At 36.6% G+C, this 16,279-nt stretch overlaps 1 protein-coding gene across 9 annotated transcripts in view; it reads right to left on the bottom strand.

Annotated features, from left to right (window-relative positions):
* Window positions 1-9,616: 9,616 nt before the first annotated feature.
* Window positions 9,617-16,279, bottom strand: part of cep170.L (centrosomal protein 170kDa L homeolog) — a 157,299-nt gene continuing 150,636 nt past the window's right edge. For all 9 annotated transcript variants that reach the window (XM_018263138.2, XM_041562816.1, XM_018263133.2 and 6 more), the window contains one exon: window positions 9,617-11,826. In XM_018263138.2, coding sequence (XP_018118627.1) covers window positions 11,549-11,826 — 278 coding nt within the window. In that variant the 3' untranslated portion in view covers window positions 9,617-11,548. The remainder of the gene's footprint in view (window positions 11,827-16,279) is intronic.

The following is a 16,279-nucleotide window of genomic DNA, read 5'->3' as shown; positions in this document are numbered from 1 at the left end:
TGGTATGTCAAGGGTTAAATAGATACATTGGGTTGAAAAAAGACAAAGTCCATCAAGTTCAACCCCTCCAAATGTAAACCCAGCATCCATACACACACTCCTTCCCTACTTTCACATAAATTATATATACCCATACCTATACTAACTATAGACTTTAGTATCACAATAGCCTTTGATATTATGTCTGTCCAAAAAATCATCCAAGCCATTCTTAAAGGCATTAACTGAATCAGCCATCACAACATCACCCGGCAGTGCATTCCACAAACACACCTCACTGTCCTGGCTGTGAAGACCACCCTAAGTTGCTTCAAATGAAAGTTCTTTTCTTCTAGTCTAAAGGGGTGGCCTCTGGTACGGTGATCCACTTTATGGGTAAAAAGGTCCCCTGCTATTTGTCTATAATGTCCTCTAATGTACTTGTAAAGTGTAATCATGTCCCCTCGAAAGCAATACATTTTTTTTTAAAGATCTTAAACAATTTTTTGCAGAAATTTATTTTTGGGCTCTTTAGATAATGGGTTGGTCAGGCACATCATATAAACTCAATGTTAATCATCCTCTTCCCTTCTTTTTAAGCGTTTAGCTTTTACTCTGATTTATATTTCTATCAACCTCTATAGATTAATCCAATATAGGAATATGACAAAAATGGCATACTCAGCATATATGGAATGAATCCAACAAGCATCCAGGTCTGGATGGTTTACCGGCAGATTTGTACAAAACCACTTTATATAACCTCTACTATATATAGTTTACAGGCTTTAGGTCCCTGTCTCTATTATTTTTTGATGTCATAATTACACTAAACTAAAATGGAAATACGATTCTTATTAGCTGCGAAAAAAATGTCAACTCACTGGATGGAATTTATAGAAAGCTGTAAAGAGAACTAAAGAACAAAGAAGTAGGCAACGAATGCTACACGGTATTTTTGGGGTTCTGTACTGTAGTAATGTGTATGGGGCCTATGTATGGCTCTAAACAGATATGGACTTTATATTGGACCTAATGTTAGAGCACAAAACTTAAAGGGATACTGTCATGGGAAAACATGTTTTTTTCAAATCGCATCAGTTAATAGTGCTACTCCAGCAGAATTATGCACTGAAATCCATTTCTCAAAAGAGCAAACCGATTCTATTAAATTTTGAAATCTGACATGGGGCTAGACATTTTGTCAATTTCCCAGCTGCCCCTGGTCATGTGACTTGTGCCTGCACTTTAGGAGAGAAATGCTTTCTGGCAGGCTGCTGTTTTTCCTTCTCAATGTAACTGAATGTGTCTCGGTGGGACATGGGTTTTAACTATTGAGTGCTGTTCTTAGATCTACCAGGCAGCTGTTATCTTGTGTCAGGGAGCTGCTATCTGGTTACCTTCCCATTGTTCTTTTGTTTGGATGCTGGGGGGGAAAAGGGAGGGGGTGATATCAATCAAACTTGCAGTACAGCAGTAAAGAGTGATTGAAGTTTAGCAGAGCACAAGTCTCATGACTTGGGGCAGCTGGGAAATTGACAAAATGTCTAGCCCCATGTCAGATTTCAAAATTGAATATAAAAAAATCTGTTTGCTCTTTTGAGAAATGGATTTCAGTGCAGAATTCTGCTGGAGCAGCACTATTAACTGATTCATTTTGAATTTTGTTTTTTTTTCATGACAGTATCCCTTTAAGTATTTACAAATGACAGCTGTATAAAGTAATGCATACATTTCTTAATTCCTGACTACTTCAAAAGATTATAACCCATAGTCAGGTAGTAGATTCTAAAGAATGCAAAATAGGTTATTAACCTATAGAATGTGTTGAAAACCATTTGTGATGAGTGTTTTAGTATTTATTATCCCCAGCTGATATGCTAAAAGATGGGTGATCTAACACCAAGATAGATAGGTAGTTCTTACACACAGAGAGACGGTCTTCTGAAGGCTGTTCTCTATACAATATAACACGTGGGCTGGAAAATCTTAATAAATTGCTTAACCTCTGGAAAATAATCTGTGGTTGTATCGGTTTACCTGGTTGTGGTCAATTGTGGAATTTATATTTCAACGACTATACATACATACATACATACCACAACATACACCAGCCCACAATCCTTTAACAGAGAAGATCTGTGCCCCAAGTAGCTCCCCATGTTCTTTTCTACTCATTCACAGCATATGCTCTGTCCTGCTGTCACTTACCTGAGCTGAGGCACGGACTCAAAATATACTGTACAAGGCTGTGAACAGTAATTCAAATTAAATGGCAGCTCAGAAACAGTCATGTTTGAATGTCATACATTTCATAAGCTGGCACACTCTGTTTTTAAGTGTCTTCATATATTTATGGGTAGCACTTGTGTATTAAAATGCTCTAAAAAGACCCACACAGCCTTTTACAATTTTAAAGTTTGTTTTAATGTTTAAGAAAGACTGGCCAAGTCAGAGTTGCTTATGCTGGAGAAAAGGTGCTTAAAGGGACATATGACATCTGTATAAATATATAAGTGGATCATATAATAAACTCTGTTTATTTGCCAATAGGTCCTTTCAGTAGACACAAGGACATCCATTCTTATTAGAAGGAGGTTCCATCTTAATAATTGGAAAGGGTTTTTTTACCCCGTGAAGTTGTCAAATTGTCTCCCTGGATCAATCGTTCTGGCAGACACATTACATAGTTTCAAGAAGGGTTTGGATGGCTTGGAGTCAGGACAGACATTTTTTTCCTCTGATGCAAATTGGAGAGGCTTCAGAGGGTTTTTTTTGCCTTCCTCTAGATCAACTAAGAGTGAGCAGGTTGTATATATTTCTTATTTTCCTAAGCTATGGTAGTTATTTTATCAAAATTAGTCTGTTGAGCGACCATTCAGAGGCACAGAATATAATGTAAATTAAAGAAACATCGCGGCTACAAACTACACATAACACGACTGTCGGATGAAGACACAGCGTTCAGACAGTCGTGTCGTATGCATGTAGTTTGTAGATGCGATGTGTCTATAACTTACATTATATTCGACGCCTCAGACTGGTCGCCTGCGTTTCCTCTCAGCGTGGTGCATCGCATCACAACGCTCTGTGGAGTTCTGCCCTAACAGTCACGTTTGACATTGCACTTTGGCTATGGTTACACTAGGGGGCAGATTTATCACAATGTGAGATTAGAACTCGCCACAGAAAAATTCACCTACTTTCAACATTTGAGTAGAAATACAGGCAGAGAAAAGGCTCATCTGCTCCCTTTTCCGAATGCATTGACACGCACAGCATCAGCCTGTGAGCAAACACAGAGCAGATTACACATGCAAATCTGTTCAATGTTAAAGTTTGCTTTAATTTTGACTTCCTTTTTAAGAAAAATATGATTGAGAGTGTCAGTCCATTATAAATAATTAATAAATGTGAGGAATTACTTATTTACCATATGATTTAAAACCAATGACTGCAGACATGTTTAGAAGGTTTTGTGCAAACAACTTGTAAATGCCTGACATCTTATGCCTTGCATAAGACATCTGCCTTAAGGAGAGACAGCTTGAAATGAGAGATGTCTTTGGAGGTACATACCTCTGCCACCTTCTGCTCCATGGAATGAAACTGCTCATTTACCTTCTCTGAGATACCAATGTAACTGGAAACCATGTGTCAAAAAGCAGCTGGGTTTATACTTGTATTGCATAATACACTATAAGGCTTGTTTAACAATGTTGGGAATATCCAGTGCTTAAACTGGGAGAGAAGTTTCTACTGGACAGTCTTCTTGGTACTATTGACTGAACTCCAGGTCCTTTAACTCTGGGATGAATCTCCCCTAAATGCCTTCCCCGATGGCTAGAATGTAAATCACTGTCAGGATGGCACTCGGAATGCTTTATTTTCTGAAGTCGTCTCACAAGGAAACTTTCCGAAGCAATCCAAACGCCATCCCGCTGGAGATTTACATTCTAGCCGGTGGGAAGGCATTTAGGGGAGATTAGTCGTCCAAAGAAGAGGTGATTTGTCGCTGGGCAACTAATCTCCCCCAGTAACCATGTCTGCCACCACCCTTAGAGGTTTTAGAGATATTCATATTTTTTTGTGCAGGACTTTTAGGATTGCCTCTTAACTACAATGTAAAGTATACAAAACAGTAATGTGTGTTACTATTACAATTTTATTGTCAAACCAGACTGTGGAAGCTGTTTTTTATGATTAAGATCATATAAATAGTTCACTAATCCTACTATGAGGGAAATCTTAAAACATGGTAAATGTAGCCCATAATTTTTTTCCTGTTTAAAATGATTTTTATTGTTTTACCAAGTTAAACAAGCAGAAACTTTGACAAAAGATGAAGGTTGAACAGTGAAGCTCATTTAGTTATAAAACAGTAGATGGAGCCATCTTGATTGTTCAAGAGATTAAGAAACATGGGTTACACCAATCATACAACCAAACTACTAAACTACCTAACCTTAAAGTAACACTCAGCGAATATTACAAAATTCTAAAAAAGTACGCTTGTAATAAAATGAATAAAAATAAAGAATACAAAGACATTTTCATTGAACCTTTATGGATTAGCTTAATATTGTAGCAAGTCCAAAGTATGTGATTTGGAGCTAGTGTCAATTTGATCCCAGAATATTGACCACATTTCAGTAAATGATCTTTTAAAGTGTGTTTGTGCTGATTTTATCCTTATTGCTTCTTGCCAACAAAGTTGGTTTAGAAGAGATAGAATATCAGTCATTGAAGGAGTGGACTCAGACAGCCAATTTAAGAACAATAGTTTTTTTGTAGCAGCTGTAAACAGCAAAATTAGGTTTGACCATAAATCCTTCTGGGAATTAGGCTGCGTCTTCAGACCTGGTCTTAGAGAGTCCAGATGTAATAGTGCAGATTTTGGTCATAATTTAATTTTAAGCTTTAGTTTTAGAGACAAAAACTTTTCCAAGGATAACCATACATTGTTCACTTTTGGACAGTCCCATAAGTAGTGAAATAAGTTTATGTCTAGTTGGGTACATTTCGGGCAATAGGTCTGAGAGCCCACACACAAAGACTTTTTATACAATTTCCCATAACCCAGGTGAACCATTTTAAAGTGTTGAACTCTCCAATTTTCAGACGCCAAATACTTGTTATATTTACTAATAGAATATGAGAGTTGGGAAGGAGTAATTGTAGTATGTAAGTAGCCAGACCATTTTTCAGCCACTTTCTTGAGAGGAGGATTTTTCAGATTTCCTGCAGACCAAAGTTTTTGGGAAATGACATTAATGTTGATTAAATCAGAATTCTCATGAAAATCTACTAATGACCTAGTAAGCCAGTGTTTCTGAAGAGCAAAAGATTCTTTATTTTTGACTCCAACCAATCCACTCTTGATAAACATGTAATTAGCGTGGTCTCCTGGCTTCAAGTTGTTCTGTCTTCGAAACTCGGCCACTTTAGTAGGTTGCCATTGTCAGGATCTACCACATCTTTCATCAGTAAAGGTTAATTATTTCTTCTAAGAGAGAGGTGGGAAGGATAGCCCATTTTGGAATTTCTCCACAGGAGTTGTAGAGGCATAAAAGGAGTCTGCGTGTGGTTAAGATCGTGGCTTGAGAACAGGAATTTCCAGGTGAACACTGAGTCTCTGAATAAGGGATTAGTTTTGAAAATAGTGGGCACCTCTTTCCACTTTTTGTGAACAACTTCCAAAATGTTAAGATTATTATCATGAAACATTTCAAGTTCTGGATTAGTAAATCTATTACCACCATATATCCACTCAATAAGATATCTAGTGATTGAAGCTAGGTTAAAAGCCCTAAAATCAGGAACCTTCAACCCCCCCAATTCACCAGGACACCGTAATTTTGAGAGAGAGCAATTTTAGGTTTCTTATTCTACCAAATAAGGTTGTTCAAAGATGAATCCAGCTTTTTTATATCAGAATGTTTTACTAGAAGTGGCAAATTTATCAGTGGGTAAATTAGTTTAGGGAAAATTAGCATTTTAAAAAAAGCTATCTTCCCTTTTAAATTCAAGGGCGCATTTTTCCATTTATTACAAAGAGAGAGAACCTTATTAATAACAGGAGTGAAATTCAAAGCATACAGCTTTCCCAAATCTGATGGAATTTTGAGCCCTAGTTAAGTTAGATGAGACTTGGGGTTCTTAAGATTCAATTTTTGTAGTAGGGATCCTGAAATATTTACATTAATATTCATAATTTCTGATTTAGTGGCATTTATTTTGTATCCTGAAAAAGACCCAAACTCTTGGGAGTAAATTGAAAATATCCTCTAGGGAGTTATTGGCATTTTGAATAATCAATAACAAGTCATCTGTGAAAGCAAGTGATTTCATGTAAACTTTGCTAATTTTGATACCCTGGAAAGATTTTGTGTTATTTAGCGCTCTAATCAAAGGTTCAAGAGAGATGTTAATAAGTAAAGGGGATAAGGGGCAACCTTGTCTTGTTCCTTTGTGAATTTTAAAGGAAGGGGATTTCACACCAGCAATTAGAACCTGGGATTCAGGGGATGTGTATAGGTATCTGATGAAGTTGGAAAAGGGGCCAGTTATTCCAAAAAGCTCTAGGCAATTGAAGAGATGGTCCCAAATCACATTATCAAATGCCTTTTCTGCATCGAGACTGGTTATAGTGCATGGGAGTTTGTGATATTTGGCATAGGAAATTACAGAGAGTACTGCTCTAATATTTTTTATACCAGACCTCTTTCTTAGGAAACCATTCTGGGATTCAGAAATTACCGATGGAAGGATTAAAGAAAGTCTGTCTGCTAAAATCTTGGATAAGAGTTTGATGTCTTGGTTTAGTAGTGATATAGGCCTATAAGATGTGGGCAAGGAAAGGTCTTTTCCCTCTTTAGGGATGATTATTAGGTTGGCCAATATGCTGGTTGGGAGCTTTGTACCTGATAACAAAATATCATTGAAGAGATCTGTCAAAAAGGGGGAGATTTTAGTGTTTAATAATTTGTAAAAGACTGGGGGTAGACCATCGGGCCCGCCTGCTTTCTTTTGCTTCAGGTTCTTAATAGCATCTGAGACCTCTTCAATTAGTACAGGTTTATTTAAATTGGATAGTTGTTGGTGTGAAATCAGAGGGATCTGAACTTTTTCTAAGAATTTAATGCTATTATCCAGGTTGTAGTGTGGAGAGGAGTATAAGGATTCATAAAATTCATTAAATATATCTACTAATTTTGAAGGATTATTGGTCAGGGAGCCAAGTTTGTCTTTCACTGTTATCAATTTAGAATTCTTGTTCCAGCTCTTAGAGAGATTAACCAAGACATTGTTTGCTTTGTTACTACAGTTGTTCAATTTGGCTTTTTAGTACCGGGTAAAAAAAAAATCTCTTAAAGATATCCAAGATTTTAGTGAAGAAGTAATCTCCTTAAATTTTTCCGGTGAAGGAAAGTATTTTAGATTCAGATAACATTCTCTTTGTTGTCTATTTAATTTCAAAAAGTTGTCATTTACTTTATGGTAAAGGCGAGCTCTATAGGAAGAAATTTCGCCTCTAATAACTGCCTTCCAAATTTCCCACAGCAGGGGAAGGTTGTCTTTATGTTGAGAATTTTCAATAAGAAATAGGTCCCATCTTTCAGTGAGCATATTAGTAAATTCTGGTTGATCTGCCTGCAATACCAGAAAAGACCAAGAGACAAAAAAATTTTTAGTGCTAGAGAAAGAAAATAAAACTGAAATCGGGGCATGGTCAGAATGATTAATGGAACCTATTTCTGCTTTTTCAGTTTTGCCATCAGGTTGTTGGAAATTAAGATGTAATCTATTCTAGTCCCTAAATTGTATTGATAAGAGAAATGGGAGAACTCCCTTTCAGTAGGGTGGAGTAATCTCCAAATATCCGTGAGGTTGGATGTATTTAGTAATTCATTCATCCATTTAGATTTTTTATCTTGAGTATATAAGTTTGGATCAGTTCTATCTAGAAAGTGAATGTGAGTTTCGTTAAAGTCACCTCCCACAATTAGGTTGGACTGAGGGATGGTTGAGATTCTAAGATTTAAATCAACAAAATAACTTTCTTTTGAATGGTTTGGAGCATATGTAGAAACAAGATGCCATTTTCTATCATTAATCAGGACCTCTGTATACACAAATCTGCCATAATCATCTTTATGCACCGTCAAAATTTGGGCATTTAATTTACGATGAAAGAGGATGGCCACTCCTCCTTTCTTTTTGATGGCTGGGGAGAAAGCTATTTCACCAACCCAATCTCTAGACATTGTATCATTGTCTCCATCACTTAGGTGTGTCTCTTGGAGGAGGGCTACATCGCAATTTAATCTTTTAAGGTGTTGAAGGACTTTTCTTTTTTTTATGTAATGGTTCAAGTCATTCACGTTCCAAGATATGATATTTAGAGCCATTTTGTTATTTAATTAACATTTGCCTACAGATGAGTATGTTTGCAGAAACTTTAAGGGTAGTTTTAGAGATAATATTCACTGAGTGTGTAATTATAACTGTAGTTGTACATTTCATAACATGAAACCTAACATAAGCTTCAGTAAAATTCCAAACTTTACAAAACATGTCATAGATTAAATCATTAACTATAACAATGAACCAAATGTAAAATAACATGTCCAAGGAAAACTGGAAGGAAACACCTCCTTTTTTCCTTTGAAATAGAGGTCTATTACCTCTCTGTTAAAGAGAAGTTGTTGGAATGAAGAGAATCTCCAGCCAAATAGCAACACCCTATGGTTATTAAGATTCAAACACCATATCATCTTCACTGGAAGGAGGTGGAGAGATTTTTTTAAATGAGAGAGGCGATCTGGATCTGGACCTAGACCTTTGGATTCCACCTGGGTCACGTCTTGACTCCTTTGAGGGACCTTGAGTTTGTTGACTTGATCTTTCCAGCGTTCAATCCCTTTGGTCTCTTTGGGGGAGAGAGTTAAGCATTGAAGAGCTAAGCACTGGAGAGTTGGAATTTGGCCAGATAGGTTTCGCATTATTTCGAAGTTTATATTCCAGCTGCTGGGCAAAGTGAGTTGCTTCTTTAGAGTCGCTGAAAATACGAATTCTTTTTAACGAATAATTTTTAACTTTGCTGGGTACAAAAGGGAGAAATTTATGTTTTGCTTAATCAGTGACTGGCAGGCATTGGAAAATTCTTTCCTTTTTTGGGAAAGATAAATTGAGTAGTCTTGGAAAATGAGAATTGTATTTCCCTCTAGTTCCAGGCCTTTGGATTTTTTGTATGCTTGGAAAAGGCTATTTTTTTCTGAATAGTCGAGGAACTTAGCTATTACTACTCTTGGTCTGGTGAGGTGGTCATCTTTAAAGGGACCAATCCTGTGTCTTTAATAGTTGTGTGCATATGATACTAAACATATGTAATATGACTATATATTAGGGAATAGGGCTGTTTCTTCTAAAAGACATTTGCTGTGAAATATAATCATACAGATGTATAGTTGATAACAATAAGAACTAGACCATCAATTACACTCATTTTTTTAAAGTATACCATATACTATACAACTAGTTCCTTTTTCAAGAGATGGAAATATGCAAGATAATAAACATACAATTTGATAAAAAATAAATATAACTTAAGAAGAAATACAAAAAACAAGTGTAGTGTAGCAATACTGTAAATATTTAATATTGAACACAAGAATAGGAACAGTGTTTTTTGATGGAACTATAATATTATCTTACAAAATACCCACCTACCTAGCTGTATCTGTGTTTTGTTTTATGATTAAACACTTGCTTGTCTTGTATAATGTTCACTGTGAACAGTATTCCAGTTAGAAAATGTTTCACAGTGAGAATTGCACATATTGCAAAAAAGAAAAAAACAAACATTACAAATTAAAATACAAAAGAGGTTTTCTAGTTGGATTTACCTTTTTTCTGCCTACATAGGAAAAAAAAGTTTACACATTTAATTAAAAAATATATTGTTACAGCATAGTTAGGTTTCTTCAAAAACTTAATAATGTAAACTATTTTTCAGTATCACATCTATTCAGTTTTTTCGGTGTAATGTTTAGTCAGTATCCAGAAAAATAACCTTTTAAAATAATATAATTTAGAGTAGACAAACATATTTTTAAAATCGAAAACTTAAAAAACAAAAACATACTCAGCATGACTAAATTGCATCCAGCTATGCATTCATGTCTAGTTTTTCTTACAGAAGTGTGTTTGTGTATGTGTTTTCTATGATGGCTAATATGAAAAAATAGGTGCTTTGTAAAGCAGCATGAATAATATTCTCAATAAAGGTACATTAGTTTATAAGGGTAAAAAACATTTCTTACTTTTACAGAATATAGGAGGTAAATTTGGCTTGGTTACATCAAAGTCACTTTGACTTTTGACCATTGTAAGTTACACAAGATAAACAAAATGTTTCACAGTAAGCCCAAACTATCAAAACTATTTACTTTTAGGATAAATTAATATATTGTGTGTAGAAGTTGAAGGTTTAGAACACTACATTTAAAGGCTGAATATCATAATTACCTATTTTTCATGGATTTTACACTGTATTTCAGAGAGGTGTAAATCCCCGTTTTTATATCATGGGCCAAGTTGATGATCTGTGCTGTGTCTTCTCTTACTGTGTAAGATAAAGTTATTGAAGAAAGACAATAGCATTGCTCTAATTATGACCAACACATAAGTCATATGCAGTAGGTTTGTTCCATATCAGGCCAATTCTTGCAAGAAGTATATTGTGTCCCAGGAAATTACTCTAAAATGTTGCTAACTATAAAATCCATAAATATATCCATAACAGTTTAGATTTAGTTTATAATAAGGGTTAAAATGGGAAACAAAACTAATTAGCTCATAGTTGCAACTATAATGCATAAGGAGAGCAACATTTACAGTATTTAGCTAAATCACTTGCTAATAATCTTACTATATGCATTAGCATTGGAAAGTGAAGCATTGCAGTGCCTAGTAAACAGTTAGTTGCAAAATTCCACCATAAGGAACAATGCAGAAGTGTTGTTTAACAATAAACTTAAATTAAACCTTATTCTAAGATTTTAAAAACATTCTGCTGAGCAGTAGTAATGACTACTGAAAAAATGTGAATATTCAAATTATTCCTCTATGTAGCTTCCCCGGGTGTATTTTAGGCCAAATGTTCCTAAAGAAAGAATTGTGACACAGTACTTGCTCCCACAGTTGTTAAGCCCAAAAATTCCCTTACTAATCATTACACACAGACACACACACACACACATACAGTATGTAATGTACACTCAAATATGTATATATGTACATGTACAAACATGAATCTCATACATCAGTGCCATGCAAATAATATGGAGAAAGAATAGGTTAAAAGTCTTAATTTTATGAATGGAAGATTTGAAAAGATTTGAAAGGTTAAATAGATGCAAAGCTTAAATATTATGTATATTAATGTTTTAAAAGAGGGAAAAGAGATTCTAAAACTGTGCTGTGTTAAAATACATTTAACACTTTGGGTACAAAAATGGTTTCTGTGGTATTCCATTACACAAATGCAAATTACTAGTAATGGCTTTTATTCATGTGACATAGTATCTTCTTTACCATCTGGGTTGAACCTATTGAAATGTATGGCAAAATCAGGATCAGACTCGGCACTAAATTCAGAGGAAACAGAAGTTATTTTTGACTGACTGGTCCTCTTTTCTGGTTGAAACAACAGTGTTGAAGAATGAGCAGGACAAAGAATGCGGCTTTGATTTTGGTTTGTCTCAACAGGAGATATTGAGTTGCTGAACCCCAATAGGTTTAGTGCTTCCAAAGTTCCATCTGGATCAATCATGATGTTGATTACTTCAATAAAAAAAAGAAAATGAAAATTATATATATATATACATAAAATCTAACATAGTAAAACAGTTAGCTTTTAATATGCGTGCCTCAACATTCTCAATTTTTGAACTCAACAAGGGGATGTGGATTACCAGAAAATGTGTAATGATTATGGTGTGTTGGCTTAAAACACTACAATGTTGCAGGAAGGCTGGGAGGATTGTTGTAGATCAGTGATCCCCAACCAGTAGCTTGTGAGCAACATATTGCTCTCCAACCCCTTGGATGTTTCTCCCAGTGGCCTCAAAGCAGGTGCTTATTTTTGAATTCCAGGCAAGTTTTAGCTGCATAAAAACCAGGTGCACTGCCAAACAGAGCCTCAATGTATGTTGACAAGCCACATAGGGGCTTCTAAATGATCAATCACAGCCCTTATTTGGCATCCCAGAAAAATGTTTCATGCTAGTGTTGCTCCCCAACTCCTTTTACTTCTGAATGTTGCTCATGGGTTCAAAAGGTTGGGGATCCCTGTTGTAGATAGATCTAATTTAACAACATTTCCAAAGGACTCTTATTTGGTATTTTTCATATATTTTGGGCTTCCTGGTGATCCCCAACATGCAATTTAAATTCTAGACTATAATGACTAGGTTTGGTTTACTTGGGTAAAAAAAGCAGATTGCCAGAGGTTAGGTGTTTATAATCTACAGTCTGGTCACTTCCCTATGGGACCAGACTGTAAATTATATCCCTATAAACGGCGCGTTCTGACGTCGGAACGCGCTGTTTATTTGGGTCAGCACTTCCGTCTCCCTGCAGTTGTACTGTAACGCTGCTCTTGCCCCCTTCCCTTCCGATTGCCAGAATTAAATCGTACTCACGCGGCAGGGAAGGCTCCTCCTTTACCCAGAGCCAAAACTCTAAGCCCCTGGGAGCGGCGATGTCAGACGCTGAATGACGTCTAAGGAGGCGGGTTTTGGCCTTATACATCGCTAATTCCCTCTCCCTCTTGTTAAGAGCAGCGTCGCTTGTTTAGTGACTGCTGCAGCCTGACACAGTGTTCGGGCTTCTAAATAGCCTTGCTGCAAGATGGCTCTCTAAGAGCAGCAGCAGCAGATAGTCTTGTTCTCTGAAAAAAAATCAACGGGGGAACGATCAGCACCTCTCTCCTTCTTCTGCTCCCCCTCCAACTACTCCGTCTGCCCCTCCCACACCCTGTCACTCTTCGGTCTTGGAGACTGGGTGGGAGACAGAGTGTGGACATTACAACAGCTATGCTGCACCGGCATGCCCCCTTCCCTCGGCTTCGCTGGCTGGAGTCGGACTGTGTGACTGCCCTGTGTGGAGAGTGTGGAGGTCTTGGCTCACGAGACTGACAGAAAAATTGCCTGCTACAGTGTGCCTCCACCCACCAGCACGTGGTAAGCCTCAGTCAGTCTGTGCAGGAGTCTTCTCTCCCTCAGCACTCACACAGGCTCACCCCTCCACAACGTCTCTTCTCTCTCTGAAACTTTAGATTATAATGAATAATGTACCCCCTACTTAAAATTTATAAAGATATTAATAGTCACCTCGGAGTTATGTGACCTGTATAAAAGCACTCGGCCATAACTCCTCAGTAACATAATATCTTTATAAATTACAGTAGGGGGTACATTATCCACTATATTATTGCTGTTATTTTTTGCATACAGGCCCCCCTTTATTCACTCCACTACCAGATATCAAACTAGTGACAGACCAGACCATTCAGCTATAGAAGAAAATGATGTAGTCATACAGCAGTATTTTTATAAAACATACATTTTAAAGCATTTTCTCTGTGGGAACATCAGAAACATTTTGAAATTATTATAAACCTGTGTTAGTAAATCAGTCCTTTCCACACTAACAGTAAAGATGTTTAACAGTCAGATGTTGGCATGCTCTGACCATCCCCTGTTCCCTTTTAGGCAGCCATACGCTCTGGTATTCATCTGATCGACATGTAAACTAAAGGGATGTATTATAATATTAAATGTAAGACATCTGCTGAATAAAATTATACCAACATGTTAGGATTCCCAGGAGGAATTAGGAGAAACCATTTTGCAATCTAGCCACAAGAATGCATTTCTATAATTTTTTGTAAATAAGGCTTTGTAGACAGTTTTGCAGAATTCCTCAGAATCCTTAGTGCCAGGCCAAACGGAATCCAAATTCTTTATGCAGCGGTTCCCAGATTCGTGCCCAAATATCAGTTAGGGTATCATTTGGGTAAAATGCATCCCCCAATACACCTGAAAGCCCAGTCAGATATAGTAACATATGGAGTGAAAATGTATTTGCTGTACACTACACAGTTAGGTCCATAAATATTTGGACAGACAACTTTTTATCTAATTTTGGTTCTGTACATTACCACAATGAATTTTAAATGAAACAACTCAGATGCAGTTGAACTGCAGACTTTCAGCTTTAATTCAGTGGGCTGAACAAAAAGATTGCATAGAAATCTGAGTAACTAAAGCCTTTTTTTAAAACAATCACTTCATTTCAGGGGCTCAAAAGTAATTGGAACAGGGGTTCAAAAGTAATTGGACAATTGACTCAAAGGCTATTTCATGGGCAGGTGTGGGCAATTCCTTTGTTATGTCTATCAATGAAGCAGGGGGTGCTTGTATGTGGAAGATTTTGCTGTGAACAGACAACATGCATTCAAAGGAGCTCTCCATGCAGGTGAAACAAGCCATCCTTAAGCTGCAAAAACAGAAAAAAACCATCTGAGAAATTGCTACAATATTAGGAGTAGCAAAATCTACAGTTTGGTACATCCAGAGAAAGTACTGGTGAACTGGTGAAAAAGACCTGGATGTCCACGGAAGATAATAGTGGTGGATGATCGCAGAATCATTTCCATCGTGAAGAGAAAGCCCTTCACAACAGCCAAACAAGTGAACAACACTCTCCAGGAGGTAGGCATATCAATATCCAAGTCTACCATACAGAAAAGACTGCATGAAAGTAAATACAGAGGGTGCACTGCAAGGTGCAAGACACTCATAAGCATTACGAATAGAAAGGCTAGATTGGACTTTGCTAATAAAAAAACATCAAAAAAGCCAGCACAGTTCTGGAAAAACATTCTTTGGACAGACAAAACCAAGATCAACTTCTACCAGAATGATGGCAAGAAAAAAGTATGGAGAAGGGATGGAACAGCTCATGATCCAAAGCATAACACATCATCTGTAAAACGGTGGAGGCAGTGTGATGGCTTGGGCGTGCATGGCTGCCAGTGGCACTGGGACACTAGTGTTTATCCATGATGTGACACAGGACAGAAGCAGCCGAATGAATTCTGCGGTGTTCAGAGACATACTGTCTGCTCAAATCCAGCTAAATGCAGTCAAATTGAATGAGAGGCATTTCATAATACATATGGACAATGATCCTAAAGCAAAGAAGTGGAATATTCTTGAATGGGAAGTCAGTCACCTGATCTGAACCCAATTGAGCATGCATTTCAATTGTTGAAGACTAAACTTCAGACAGAAAGGACCCAACAAACAGCAACTGAAAGCCACTGCAGTAAAGGCCTGGCAGAGCATTAAAAAGGAGGGAACCCAGAATCTGGTGATGTCCATGAGTTCAAGACTTCAGACTGTCATTGCCAGCAAAGAGTTTTCAACCAAGTATTAGAAATTTTACATTTTATTTTAAGTTTTTTAATTTGTCAAATTACTTTTAAGCCCCTGAAATGAAGTGATTGTGTTAAAAAAAAAGGCTTTAGTTCCTTACATTTTCATGCAACCTTTGAACGCATGTTGTCTGTTCACAGCAAAACCTTCCACATACAAGCACCCACCACCTCAAATTCAACTCCAGGGCTTTTATCTGCTTCATTGATAGACATAACAAAGGAATTGCCCACACCTGCCCATGAAATAGCATGAGTCAATTGTCCAATTACTTTTGAACCCCTGTTTCTATTACTTTTGAGCCCCTGAAATGAAGTGATTGTTTTAAAAAAAGGCTTCAGTTACTCAGATTTTTATGCAATCTTTTGTTCAACCAACGAAATTAAAGCTGAAAGTCTGCAGTTCAACTGCATCTGAGTTGTTTCATTTAAAATTCATTGTAGTAATGTAGAGAACCAAATTTAGAAAAAAAAGCTGTCTGTCCAAATATTTATGGACCTAACTGTATACTTGGAATTAATACTGAATGACTGAACAGAATAATATTTTGATATCTTTGTAATCTTATTTTGAAATAAGGAGGGCCATGACTAAAATTTAGACCTCCAAGATAGTGGTTTAAATGAAAAAGTCCAACAACCACTGCTTTAATGTCATATGACATTGAATTTATGGATTTAGTCCATCTTTACTTAAAGGTACAAGTATTCATAACAAACCATAAGCTAGTACAAAACTATATCAATATGTAAGACAGAATTCAATTTGTAATAATTAAAAACAACAATATATTT

Source organism: Xenopus laevis, chromosome 5L (assembly GCF_017654675.1).
Source record: "Xenopus laevis strain J_2021 chromosome 5L, Xenopus_laevis_v10.1, whole genome shotgun sequence".
In the NCBI taxonomy this organism is placed as follows: domain Eukaryota; kingdom Metazoa; phylum Chordata; class Amphibia; order Anura; family Pipidae; genus Xenopus; species Xenopus laevis.
Note: the sequence above shows the minus strand (reverse complement) of the source record. Positions and strands in the feature narration are given on the sequence as shown.